Raw genomic sequence first — 15,052 nt, 5'->3', positions numbered from 1 at the left:
TATTCTACACACGCAATGCGTGTGCTCCATCGCTAGTTATATAAAAATGTTGAGTGCATTTGAATAACTGTATTTTGGTGTGTTATGACACACCCAAAATATCTTCCAATTTTACCTTTTTCTCTACTTTTTCTCTTCTACTTTTTTTTAATATAGTAGTATATTAAATTTATATTATATTTCCAATAAATAATTTTCAAATACTAAATAATATATTATTTCATAAATAAAAAATCATAAATTATATCGCACACACAAGTGTGTGCTTATGTCGCTAGTAAATATAAATCTTAAAGGCCATCTAAATCTAAATTCGTTCAAAAGGACAAAGCGAGAGCTTTGATTTTTTTAAAAAAAAACAAAGGAACATAAATGAAATTTGAGTTTTTACTAGGTGGAAAATGATCATAATTTTGTGGACAAAAACTGTTGGAATAGTGACTTTTTGAATTTTTACTTTATTGGTACTAAATTATAAAATTATAATCAACATACTCGAGATGTAGAATATTGATGTTTTACAGGGTGAAGTTCATGCTATCTTTGAGGTAGCTATAAAAGTGATTCAATGGACCAGATCACATTTGCACCCCAAATAAATGACCCTTGGCGTAGCTACCCCAAGGGTAATATCGACACTACCGTATTACAGATGGGAATAAGAAGGTTGCGTGTACTTGAATCGAATATGATGATGGACTCTTGATTTGACAGAATCTCGTTACTCTTATTGAGAGAGTACTTGATGTTGATATTATGCTTATCATACGTACATGCAACAATTTACATTGCATTCAAACCGTTAATTTATCATGTGAAACATATTATTTTCAGGATTATTAGTTTCTATACAATGATTATATGTTATATATAATAATTTATTTAGGACAAACAAAATATATTTATGTTTTGAAGGTCGTTTATATAATATTTCCATTATCTATGTATATATGTTAAAGCATAAATATATATATATATAAAGGGAAAGTTAAAAAAACTGGAGTTCAAATTAAAATGTGGGTTGATGTAGTAGCTAGCGGGCCTCAAACAATTCATTTGCGCTAAAAAAATGTTCCACATCTGGTAACACATACGAGTGTAGAAAATTTGTTGATGAGCTCTAGCTAAGAAAATCTCTCACTGCCCACCAGCCAGCCATCCTATAATTCGTCCTGCACATATATATACAACCAAAAGTGACCAGATTATCTAACTGAGTGTGAATGCTCTACACAAAAATAATACAATGTAAAACCCTTACATGCACATCGTCGTCCACATCAGCTGCAGGGTCAATGTGTTCCTTAGAATCCGGTTTCACATCATCATCAGCTTCATGGGCTTCTGAATCTGCATCCGAATCCTCGCCACCATCCTCAGCCTGTAAATCAAACAGTACAACAGGTGAGTTGTTTGGGGCATAAATTTTATTCAGTCTTGTGTTTTGATGAAAGATTTGTTGCTCACGTCGGAATCAATGGCATCATTCTTCGAATCCTGAATAAAAATACCCAACGAAAAAAAAAGAAAAAAAGAAATTTGAAGTGAATCAGAATCAGTGCCTTAATTCCAGATAAAAATACACACTAAAAGTCCAAAAAATCTATGCATGGTGAAAAGGACATGCTACCATATGAGATATGAAAAGGTATGTGTTCTTACCTCCTCTTCTTTCTTCTTTTCTGCCTCGTCAAAAGCAGCCTTTTCGGCCTGCAATACAACATCAGCCACGCATCAACAAACAAGCAACTTTTTGTCCATCTAAAGTGGGGATGTTGATGTAAGAAAATAGAAGAGAACAAAAAACCAAATAACCATACATCCTTTTGTTTGCCCCATGTTTTTTCAGCTAGCTTCTTGGCATACTCAGGGTCATCAGACACCAAGACATTGTCAAACAAGGTTCCAGATTTCACCTGCAACATTTTCTCACCAATCAACACAAGTAAATACAGTCCACTGTAATTAAAAAGAAACATTTAAGATCCATGTACCTGCCACAACTCAATGCCTACATACTTCAAATTCGGGAAAACATAGAGATCTGGGTCATCTTTGAAGTCTGCAACCACACCAAGATTGAAATTAAACAAATTCGAGACTTTGGTGAAGCAGTAAAATGCATCTGGCCCAAATGCTGAAAAAACGGTAAATCATGCACCTGGGTTATCAATCATTGGAGCCTTCCATTTGCCGCTGTAGTTGGGATTCTTAATTTTCTGATGACACAGAAACGGGTAATTAGCATCCATTTAATATCAAAACCGAAATAATTGGAAATGAGATCCCACACACCTTTGCTTCCCATGGACCCTTGTACTCAGGGTTGGGAATCGTTGGTGCAGTCCACTCTCCATCCTCCTCGTCATCCCAATCCTCAGGCTGAAAAAGTGAAGCAGTTCACACAAGTCATTAGTACTAGGCTCTGATGCTCAGGTACATAAAAAGGAGTGCAGAAATTATTCAGTTACTTTTTTGGCATCGGAATCCGGAATCTCCTTTGGAATGTCATCATAACCCTGCGGAAATAAAACATGAATGTACGTGACCTCACGAAATACAAAGAACTCGTAAATAAGTTGAGAAATTAATTTACCTCTGGCTTCTTGTCTTCAGGATCAGGAATGTATTCCTTGTCATCCCAATCTTCAGGCTATTATCAAAATATAGAAAGGATGGCATCAGAATCTAAAGTACTTGAGCATTTATGGGCTATGGCTGATAAAAATGATGTCCAGCTGATTGCTGAAGTGAACCAACACACCTTCTTGGCATCGGGGTCCTTGATTTTCTTTGGAGGGAGAAGATCCCAGTCAGAATACAAGCTACCAGATTGCTTCTCAACGTTGTCAATGAGAATGCTGTAAGTAGCATCAGGTCGGAGGATGAACGTATAGACATGAGTCAGTTGGTCGGTCTCGCAGGGTACATCCTTTTTGATCAAGTGGTTCGTACCATCGTAGGTGAGAATTGCGTGGACTTTCTTTGTGCTGTAGCCACAGATGTCTGGTCCAAACATAATGCTGCAGTCATCCACAGAGTACAATCAATCAGAGATACATAATCAAAGAAATTTAGTGAAGAGAATATTTCACTAACAAATAGTGTGCGACTCATAACCTGTAAGAGGTATCACCACCGAATTTCTTTTGATCTACTTCACCACTGAGCAATTTCATGTATCCACCACCGCAGTCAAGCTTCTGTTCATGCTTGACAGAGAACTGGAAAACTAAGGTCTTATCCTTGTTGCTGAATTCAGGAAACTCCGCAGAGATGGCATAAAACCTGTAATCTTCACTGGTCTGGATACCTGAAGAAACATAGGTGTACATGCACCTCTTTTAAACATGCAAGGCTACGCAGTAAGCACACACCACAAAATGATATTACTACCTTTATCATCAGAATCTCCGTTCCATTTGCCAGAGGTGTAATTCCACTCTCCAGCCAGACTCTCATCTTTCTTCCAGTCAGATTTGACCCACCGATTCTCCCATCCATCTTAAACATTAAGACAAACAACAATCAGAACGACAACAAGGAATATACGAAGTGGTTGCTTCATTCATAAAGGAAATCGCAATCTTTTGTCGTTTTCTCATCTAGGCAAAATGTTAAATCTTATTCCGGATATAAGGGAATTGAACATGGATTGGATCTTGTTGGTATAGTGGGATAGCTCCAAGATTTGAAGCACTCAAGCACTCAACAAGCTTGTACCATGGTTTGTTCCCAACATCCACCAGATCTTCCGATCTTTCCTCCAGAAAATAATTAAACTCTCGCGCAATTCTCTTAAAAAACTTTTATTCATCTATATATATTAACGGGAAAGGTACTATTTTGCTACGGTTCGTGTAAACGAGTAGAAGACAAGGTTCATTTTAGTGTGGATAAACAAAGGATTCTGTGGAAAAAATAATTATCAAGTAATGAACTGTCCACTGCAATTTCCTTCAATCACCGCATTCAATACAAACTAGTAGCAAGATTTCCGATTAAACAAGTAAATTTACTTTCACTTAACCAACCTAATAATTTACAACTGATCTACCCAAAGGAACCGCGATTGACATCATACAAATTAAATTGAATAGCAGTAAAAATGCAAACACAATTATATAACTGCATCAGAAACAAATATTTTGTAAATGGCTCTGACTTTTGAGGCTGTTTAACGGATCAAATAAATGAGACCGCCCCAATAACCCACTTACCAACAGTAAGCCTAAACATGTACAATCCAAATACATCATCTCATAGCTTAATCAAACAAATTGACGAGCATTTTCAGAACAAAGTGAACAATCCAAGGGATAAACCATCACAGATACGGCCCAAATTCACATTCTTGCGTGAAAATAACAAAAACGTAACCAAATCCAATGAATTATACAGTAAATTCAAAATTACCGTGGAAACGCTCTTCGAAAAACACCTTAGCCGAAGAAGTGGCGAGGAGAAGAGAGAAAACAATGGCTAGGGAGACAACAATAGGGCTTAGGAGTCTTCTCTGTGCAGCTGCCATGGCTGAATGATTGCTTAAGAGTGACAGAGAAATGAAATGCAGGCGGGCTCATCTTTATATATATACAGGTAGAATAAGAATCGAGTGCTGGCATGACTGACGTGGAATGTCAGGTGCTCCAACGAATAGAGTACTGACACGTCATCGTTCTCTGTCACTGGTGAAACGTGGCAATCAGTTATTGGGAGTTACACGAATGGGCCGGTTAGAAATAAAATATATTTGCATGAAGGAAATATGGGAACTAATATTAATTGGTCAATTTTTTAAAGTATTTAATTTATTTTTAAAAAAAATAGCTTTGCGCACAAATATGGTGATTAATTTTTTTATTGATTATCGCGTTTACATTCATTAAAAAATTGTGTTAAATAATTTCTATATACATATATAGATTATATTAATATTAAAAATAATTAAAAACAATTTTTTAAGATAATGCGATCATTTAAATTAAAGTTTTAAAATAAAAAAATAAAGAAATATTTTATTATGATTTGATAGTGGTGGATTATACAAAAATTTGCTAAAATAATAAAAATTATGAGTTGTTATGGTTTATCCAAAAACATATAGTTGTAGATTATATATAAACTAGTAAAACGTGTGTCCACAAAATATAAAATGAATTTAATAATAAATTTGTATAAAGCTATAAAACGATTTAAAAAAAATCATTATGATTTTGGGTAAAAAATTTTGGTTTGGATAATTTTGTAGATCGTGAAATGAAAAATTGGAAAATGATTTGCAAAAAATATATAATAAGTGTTAAAAAATAGATTAAGGGCCACTTTGAAATATTGAAAAAGTTTCGTGAAAAGTTAGTTATATCAGTAGTTCTTATTTAATTTATAGTATAGATTTTGTTTGTGAAATTTTTCATGATTCCAAAAATATCATTTAACCACTCAATTGATTCCATGTTTTATAACTCTTTTTCCATTATTTCTTATATTCAATGATTTCAACTTAATAAAAAATTGATAACTTTAATTTTAATTTAGAAGAAGCCCATTTTCTTTCTTTTTTTTTATCACATGTAATCCGACCAGTGTATATATATGTTATAAGTTGAAATTAAAAATATATATTGTTTAAACTTTAGACAAAAAAATTATAAATATTTCATATCATGAAATTTATTTTTTCTATAAAATTATGAATCCATGAAGATAGCATGTGAATTGAATACGCGATCGTTTTATTCATGAGAATCGCAATTCACAAGTGACAGATTATTAGTGTTTCGAAAGCATTGATGTTGACTACGTTATCCCTATATTTCAATTTTTGATTGAATGTATCTTTTGCTTCACAACAAAAAAATCCTTTTTATCTTCCAAAAAACGTGAGGAGAAGTGGACAAAAAAAATATAATATCTACTGAACGTTACACACAATTATGCATTAAATATAATATATACATTTTAATTATTTATTTATTATTTATTTTCCGTGTGCATTTAATAGTTGAAGTAGGCGGTTTCATAATCATAGTTATTGATTATCGTTTGGACAATTTCATATTAAATATGCGATTTATAGGATAATATGTGAATATTTTAACATTTTGAAAGTGGATTAGACACGATAGCTATAATTATTATTATTATTATTATTATTAATAAAAATTGTAAATAATTCAAAAACTTCAATCATTTTTTTTTTTACTAAAACAAGCCGATAAAATAAATATTATGCTTGTGAAAGAAAAAACGATTTTTTTACAACATAAATGGATATTATTGGTCTACTAAGTTATATTCCGTGAAATCAAATTATTAAGTAAAATAAACAATCTGATTTTAGAATCATCATTAGAATCATTGTCCACGTTAGCAGCTGCAGGCTCATCCGCCTTCCTTCTAATCTGATTTAGAATCATCATTAGAATCATTGTCTCCGTCCTAGGGTGTTAATTTAGGGTTTAGGGCATAATAACAAAATTTAAACTTATATATAATTTAAATTTGAACTTTTAGTTATAGAAAATTTAAAGTATATTTATTACCAAAAATTTTAAAAAAAATTAAAAAATAAAAATTGTACAAAATAAACATTAAATTAAGAAAATATATTATATCAATATATAATAATTTTTTTTCAAACATACAACGTATAAAAATGCAGTAAATCTATCTTAATTTTATATAAAAATAATAATAATTAAAAGTTTCGGGTTATTTCGGGTCAACCCGGGTTGACCCTAACCCAACCCAAACCCGATTAATTTTTTCGGGTTAGCTTTCGGGTCAACCCGATTCGACCCAAACCCAAAAACCTCAAATCCTAACCTGATATTTTTCGGGTTGGGTCGTGTCGGGTTGACGAGTTGGATTGAGTTTTGACACCCCTACTCCGTCCTTTGCCTCACAAACGGGCAACCACATGCTTGGAATTACATGTATATCCCCACTCCCAAATATATATAGTAAAATAAAAATGGTCAGAATGGAAATGCAAATTGGAATAAGTTTTATTCCAGGTTGATCACATGTATCCTTCACGTCCTTTCAAAAAAATATATATATCCTTCGTGTGGGAAAAGTATGTGTAATCACACGATATATCCATGCATGTAAGTTAATGTTGATTCAACTTTTAGTGAAAATGTTAAACTCGAAAACGTGAATATAATGAAAACAATACAACAAAAATAAACACTTCGTAAAGTATATATAGTGAAATAATAAACGAGTGTTTGAGTACTATGTAAGTAAATAGTAAAGCAAACGATAAATTAAATCGAGACCTGTACAGAGTACATTGTCTTTCAAACAGATTCTTCCCCTCTGGTATGTGCTGTGAGGATCAGACGGACGACTACTTCTCGTGATACAACGACGAAACCTTGTAAACACCTAACACGAATAGGGGTAGGCATTTGAGTTCGGGTATCGGGTACCCGAACCGACCCGATCGGGTCGGTTAATTTTTAAAAATGTCGGGTTCGGGCGACTTTGTATTTTCGGGTTGGTGTCGGGTACCATTTTAAATACCCGATCGGGTTCGGGTATCCGACATACTGGCCCAACTATTCTCCATCCGTGGAGTGATGTCCATTTATAAATATTTCGGCCCATTTATAAACCCTAAACCCAACAAGCTGCTACCATTTCTCACCTAATTACCTAAACACTCTACTTGTTGTTGTCGGCAGTGCACAAATCTCTCCACCTTCAACCATCGCAAAATTGACACAAAGCCATGAAGCATCCATCAGCCACAAATCTCCTCTAAGATTCAAGATAACTGTATCGTGAAGCACTCATCAGCCTCGGAAAACCTCCGATCGACCTTCGAATTTCAAACAAGCCACCATGTTTAGCTTCTCAGTTCTCACAGTTACAACCACTGAAGTCGAAAGATTCAATTTTAATTTTTAAGTATGGATTTCCGCTATTTTAGGTTGAAAACTGGCATGTCATCAACGGATTTATGAAGAGTTTTCTTTTGTTTTTGAATCTATTCGGTACATAATTTTTTGTAATTTGATGGTTTTGACTTTTTGATAATTAAATTAATGTTTATTTGATTCTTGTGCATACCTTGGAGATTGAAAAATCTTATAGTTGGCTCGTCTTTTATGCTTCATTGTTTTGAAATTTGTTTGCCAAAAATGGCATAAATTTCGGGTAACCGTGGGTTGAAACCCGAAATTACCCGACTTTTTCGGGTACCCGAACGATAATTTCGGTTCGGTTTCGGGTAGTCATTTTGACTACCCGACCCGATAAACCCGAACCCGACGATACCCGACCCGACGCCCACCCCTAAACACGAAGGTACTACACCAACGAACCAAAGATGTACCTGGACTTTATCACAAGTCGAGCAGAATCTCAACGAACTGAACATGATGCAGAGAACAAATAGCAAAAGAAAGAAAGCAAGAAGCGGATTTGAGGTGTGATTGAAGGACTGGAGACTGCCTCTATTTATAGGTATCCGGGTTCCATATGGACACATGCTGCCATCGACGTGATTCAAGCCTTTTCGAGTGCAAATCGATTTTTTGATTCGCACCCCTTTTGCAAACACGCGAGAGAGACTCTTGACCAATGTTGTAACTGGCTGGAGGCAGTGGCGGGGCTCCTGCCTAGGCGGTGTCCAGGCAGTGTCTAGATGGTTGAATTTTTTTAGCTATATTTTATAAGTAAATTATATATTATATATAGAGTTCTTTTATGGTGCCCAACACTATATGCCCACTTCATGCCCATCATGTACAATAGATGAGTTGATCGAAACAATAGATGAGTTGACTTGTACATGGTGGGCATGAAGTGGACATATAGTGTTGGGCACCATAAAAGAACTCATTATATATAATCATGCAATGTAATTACAAATATCATAATTTTTTTTTGTAATATATGTAATTAAATATTGTTTACGCATAAATAAACTTTATACAATATAATATAATCTAAACAAAGTGCAAATAAATATATAAATGCAAACTAACAAAATGATTAAGGTGGTGGCTGATGGCGGCAGCGGGCGGCTGGAGGCGGTTTGAGGCGGGTGGTGGCTGATGGTGGATGGCACTTGAAACCAAAAAAAAAAAAAAAAAAAAAAGAGAGTGAGAGGTGTTACTATATCTATGATTTTTAAAATTGATTAACTTTGATTGGTTTTAAAAATTATTTAACTTTGATAGGTAACTGAGATTTTAAAATCATTCACCGCCTCGACCGCCTCCTCGCCCGTCTCCGCCGCCTCGACCGCTTTCTTGTGCGCCTCGCTATTTGGATGGCCTCAGGCCGCCTACTGAGACCGCCTTAGACAAATGCAGGGCGGTCGAGGGCCGCCTACCGCCTAGGCACCGCCGCCTCGATCGTCATTTAGAACACTTGTAGTGACCCGTATCCAAAATTAACGATTAATGAGTAATTAATCAAGTGATCATGTTTAGATTTAGTAAAACGTGATTAAGGGGTTTCCAAAAGGATCTAAGGAGTTCAAAAATGGGTCCAGAACACTTGAAAATGTTCGAAAATGTTCCGAGTCTTAGGCAAGATCGGAGGCTCCGAACCAGGGATCGGATGGTCCGAAGTGTGTGGGTTCGGAGGCCTTGAACATGTTCGGATGGCAGGAGTTCGGACGATCCGAAGAGGGATTAAACGTCCGATCTCCCTCAGATAAGATAAGATACGTAAATTATTTGATTGGCTGAAAGTAGAGTTCGGACGATCCGAAGTGCTGGATCCGACGGTCCGAACTGAAGCCCCGCTGGGTGTCCGATAGGGTGATGTCATGAGTGATGTAATATTCACGTTCGGACGATCCGAAGTCTCGATTGGATGATCCGAAGTGCCTTTTGTGACACTTGTCACGTATGCAGAGTTCGGACGGTCCGAACCCTCGTCTATAAAATGAGGCCGAGGAGCTCATTTCACAACCGCACCAAATTCCTATCCTTCGCCCATGTGGCTCTATTTTAGGGCTTTGGGTACTCTTATTATAGTTGGAGTATGAAATATATATTAGCATAGTCAGACAATGTCTGACATAGTAGCCGAGCGATATTCATGTAGCGGAGTCGTGCTCGAGGCTGTGGAGCTGCAGCAGGGGTGTGCCCCTAGTTGCGGGGTAGTCGCCATCAGTGAGCTAACGACGGACGCATGTATATCTTTGGCTTCCTAAAATTATTTGAGAGTATTAAATAGCTTAGTTAAGGCTTTAGAGCTTAATGAATGATGCATGAGTATTTGAATTGCAGAGTTGATGTTAGGCTTGGAACCTAGAGTGGGACAACTAGGACCGTCTGTAGTAAGGTACGTAAGTACTGACTAAGATAGCCAGCATGATATATATATTATATATGTTGCATGAGCTATGTGTTTTGTATGTTTTACTGCTTTAGCATATGCATGATTTTACGGTAGACTGCATCTGGTATGATGTGAGTCATGACAGTGTCCATCGGTGAGGGATTACTCCTTATGGATTCGTGTCTGGGGATATTCAGCCCCTAGTTTTGCTATCACTAAGAGTGGTCACGACGATGGATTTTGACGCTATAGTTGATAGGGGAATGTAGGAGCGGCACCGCGGACTAGCTATGAAACATCTACTACTAATAAATGCGGAAAAACTTTATTTTTTTAAAAAAAAATATATACTATACATATATGCCCATACATATATGTATAAACATTAAAAATAATACTAACAAATAAATTCTTTTAATGATAACTTAAATAAATAAAAATCTTGAAACACGCAATATTAATAAAAATCTGTAACTCAAAAATTCAAACTCATGCATGCAAAAATAAACATAAATAAAACTTTGAAATATGTTTTAAAAACCCTAATAAAGTATCTCAATATAATAATAACTCTTCCATGCAATGGTCACGGGGCCACTGCCATGCTTGCTCATACATCCTCGCCACCGGTAGGAGCTACAAATGAATTATCGTACTTGAAAGAGTGGGTGCCCGGTGAGCCAACTTGTGGCTAAGGGCTTTGATGACTCTTTGTATAAATAATCTTTTGTTTAATATTATTTACACTTTTATTAATGTCAATGACTTTATCTTTCTTCATATTGTTATATTGTGATATACTATTGTTGTTTTGATAAAGACCTTGAATATACTATAGTGTATGTAAGATGTGGTAGCACATGAGGATGGCTATCATGAAACACATCTTATAGTCACTGTATATTCTAAACTGTTCCTAGTCGATTGAGCCGTCCGATAATAAGGATAAGGATCGCTCGAGTTTGAGACTAGCATTTGCGATGCAGAGTACCACGTTTCATTGGTAGGGAACATAGAGATGTTCGAAACATGCAAATGGATATTCATATGATGAATGATCGAACTACCCTATCCGGACTTTCCAAGTGGTTATCACTTATCGAGTGGATAAAGTCCGCGGTTTTGGTTGTACACCATTAGTCCTTACTACTTGAAACATCATTGAGACTCTATATGCTAGTACTGTACTTTGACTCGTTTACCGACTCTATTGGGGTCATCAGGTGTCGGGATTGGGTATAGTTACAACACATATAGGAGTCGATGCTTTGTTGTCAAGGATTCACCACATACTTGCGAGTGTGGATATCCTATGCGATCTTAGGAGATATTAGTGTGACGAATCTCTGGCCAGAGTACATGATGTGTTTTAAGAAATGGTTTCTTAGTAGCACATGCGATGTCACTATTTGATCTTCAGATGTATTGCATAGTTATCGAATCTCGAACGACTCTCGATTTACCAATGGTTGTTGATTCGATCGGGATATTTGGATGAAGGGACCGTACTGTACGCTAACCAAAATCTATTGGTTCTTGCAGGCACTATCAGTGATACCTATGGAATCATGGGGCGATGTTGCTAGGCGCTCTTACCATGATTCGATGGGCAAGTCGGAAATTGTTGTTCCGAGTCACAAGGAGTTGTGAGCCCACGGCTAGCTGTATCCCTGAACCATTGAGGGTCACATAGAGTAATGGATTTTTAATCCCCGTAGAGATAGTTAAATTTAAAGAGTTAAATTTAATGAACAAAGAAGTTGGACTTCTTATTTAGAGTAGAGGAGTAAGATTTCCTAAAATGACATAGGGATGGACATTTTTGGAAATCACTGAATTCGGATTCAGAAAAATTTATCTTGACTTTAAAAGGTGCAGAAATGGTTTATGTGCATATTGGTGAAATCGGTTTATCAATCGGAGTCATGATGAATTTTATATTAATTTCTGAACATGCGGGCTTTGCTTGTCGGGCTTGAACTTATGACTAATGGGCCCTAAGCTGTTAGTGGCCTACATTATAAATAAGTTATTGCAGTACAGAAATTACACAAAACAGAGGTCATAATTTTTGAAAACCCTAGTTTTTCTCTCTAAAAGTGGCCGCCCCCCTCCCCTCTGCTCGGGAAAAATCCAGCCTGTGAATTTTGAATTTGCAGTCTGGTTTAACGGATCAAATTCGTTAATTCTCTTCGTAGAAACTTCTGATAGATTTTCTAGTGCAATCTATCAGAGGGATTAAATCTCTGTTCGTGGACCTGATTGAAGAACAGTTCGTCCATCAGTTCCTGGGATATACAACAAGAGCAGAGTAATCTGTTGGTGTCCATAATCTCGATTCGAGATTGGAGGTAAAAATTTATAATTGTTATTTAATTTTTACACACTCAATTTAATCGTAAAGTTTTGATACCCATTATGGAATCGTTCCATATAAAATTTTTTAAACTTCCGCTGCACCGGGTATCAATTCTGATTGATCTGATCGCCGTTCTCCAACAGTACTCACCTGCACCATATAAGCATAGTGAGCCTAGAGGCTCAACATGTCTAAAAATTTGTAACAATGGTTAAAATAATGCATCACATAATCATACTAATACATATAATCATCATGAATATGCATGCATGCTCGTAAAATAATGCACCATGAATTCTTGCTAGCCATAATTATGATCATCATACATACATCATAACTAATCATACATAGCATAAATTGAGCATGTCATAATCATAAAAACTGTGTAGGTCATATCCATGAGTGTGACTCATAATCATGAGCGACTGATCAGTCTAAAAACCATCGTACGTGGCGGTGGATAAATCCACCTCTATGCTGGTAGTAAACTACCTCTGTGCCAGTGATAAAACCACTTCTATGCCGGTAGTAGAACTACCTCTGTGCCGGTGGTAAACCACCTTTGTGCTGCCACATCACTTCAATTTCCATAAAAATATTTTTCATGCTCAATTCTTAATCATAAACAGATCATAAAATATTTCATGTATGCCCATACATATACGCCCATACATATATTTATAAACATAAAATAAATAATATTACTACATAAAAATAACTTAAATACTTGCTGAAAATATCATTATGCATGAAATAAAAATACTAAGTTGATAATGCAAAATTCCCATAAATAAAAAAAAATGAACTTGTTTAAAAACTCAACATAATAAAAATAAATGTTTCTTAAACATCAACTAAAATCTGCGACGGTCACGGGGTCCACTGTCAGCTCGCTCATACGTCCTCTCCACCGGTAGGAGCAACATTATAATCATCTGACTCACCTGCACCATATAAGCGTAGTGAGCCTAGGGGCTCAACATGTCTAACCCTTTATAGCAAAGTTAAAAATAATGCATCACATAATTATACTAATACATATACATGTACATGCATGCATGCTCTTAAAAATATACAATGTAACTTATTACATGCAACGACTTAATTCGTAACATAGCCTCATCATACTAATCACAACATACATACATAACTAGAGCATGACTTAATCATAAATAACTGTGAAGGTTATATCCGTAAATGTGGCTCGTAAACATGAGCGACTGATCAGTCTGAGAACCATCGTATGTGGCGGTGAATAATCAACTCTATGCTGGTAGTAAACTACCTCTGTGCCAGTGGTAAAACCACTTCTATGTCGGTAGTAGAACTACCTCTGTGCTGGTGGTAAACCACATCTGTGCCGCCACATAACTTCAATTTCCATAACAATATTTTTCATGCTCGATTCATAGACTTAAACACATCATAAAAAAAATTTCATGTATGCATGCACTTAAAATATGTCCGTAATATATATTTAATTAATTTTCATAATAAATATACTTTTACTTAAAATAGACTTCATGCATAAAAATAATTAAATATATATTCCGGACTTAGTTTATTTTCATGGGTTGGTCCAGACTGCTGATCACTCTCTCTAAGCCCAATAAACTTAATTAAACTTAATTGGGGCTAAATAAAAATATTTAAGCTCATTAACTTAATTAAACCCAATAAAACTCTAGACTGGCCCAAAAATCCACTGACTAGCCCAAAAATTGTCATGGGCTCCCAAGCCCATAAAAATCATTGGGCTAACTTAAATAAATTATTTAAATCCCTAATAAAAATATTTGGAAGCCTAAATAATTTTTTAACTATTTATTAAAGCCCAAAAACCACTTAAATTGATAAACACTTAAAAATTAAAATACCCGAGCCCGACCCACCTAATCCGGACCCGGACTCTACTGACTTGACCCATGACCCTAATAACCCGAACCGGACCCAAGACCCAAACTCGGCCCGCCTACAAACCATAACCCGAAATAATAAAAAAAAAATAAAATAAAAATAAAAAAAGAAACCCAATTTCCCAAACCCATCGTACAGACTACCCTCCTTCAACCTTTATCTTCGGCCGTGCAGCAGCAGCCCCTTTATGGCCTGCTGCCGGCCAGCTCCGGCAACCCACCGGCCGGAGCTCCATCGCCTAGACGTAGCCCACATTCGGGCGATTCCAACGAGCCAAGCCTCGACTAAAACCGATTCCTACACAGGCCTAGCGAAACACTTTCGGAAATCCCGAAAAAAACTGCCGACTTGAAGCAACCAAAGTAAAAGGCTTCGGCCTTCAATCTCTTAGCCCCAAGCGACCGAACCAACATGAATCTAGACCTCTAGGGACCCTAGTACAACCCTTAACCAGTAGCAGCAGTC

The 15,052-nt window shown here is 36.0% G+C and overlaps 1 protein-coding gene across 1 annotated transcript; it reads right to left on the bottom strand.

Moving 5' to 3' along the window:
• Nucleotides 1–953: 953 nt before the first annotated feature.
• Nucleotides 954–4,554, bottom strand: LOC140877114 (calreticulin). The gene is made up of 14 exons (XM_073280641.1): nt 4,417–4,554; nt 3,397–3,504; nt 3,121–3,313; nt 2,765–3,023; nt 2,597–2,653; nt 2,472–2,519; nt 2,296–2,382; nt 2,162–2,219; nt 1,995–2,062; nt 1,821–1,916; nt 1,663–1,710; nt 1,468–1,497; nt 1,262–1,381; nt 954–1,172 (listed from the first exon to the last, which is right to left on the bottom strand). Exons 1-14 carry the CDS (start codon nt 4,529–4,531, stop codon nt 1,161–1,163), a joined length of 1,299 nt encoding a protein of 432 aa, XP_073136742.1. The 5' UTR covers nt 4,532–4,554; the 3' UTR covers nt 954–1,160.
• Between the last annotated feature and the right edge of the window lie 10,498 nt (nt 4,555–15,052).

The sequence above is a fragment of the Henckelia pumila genome, chromosome 2 (assembly GCF_033568475.1).
Source record: "Henckelia pumila isolate YLH828 chromosome 2, ASM3356847v2, whole genome shotgun sequence".
In the NCBI taxonomy this organism is placed as follows: Eukaryota; Viridiplantae; Streptophyta; class Magnoliopsida; order Lamiales; family Gesneriaceae; genus Henckelia; species Henckelia pumila.
Note: the sequence above shows the minus strand (reverse complement) of the source record. Positions and strands in the feature narration are given on the sequence as shown.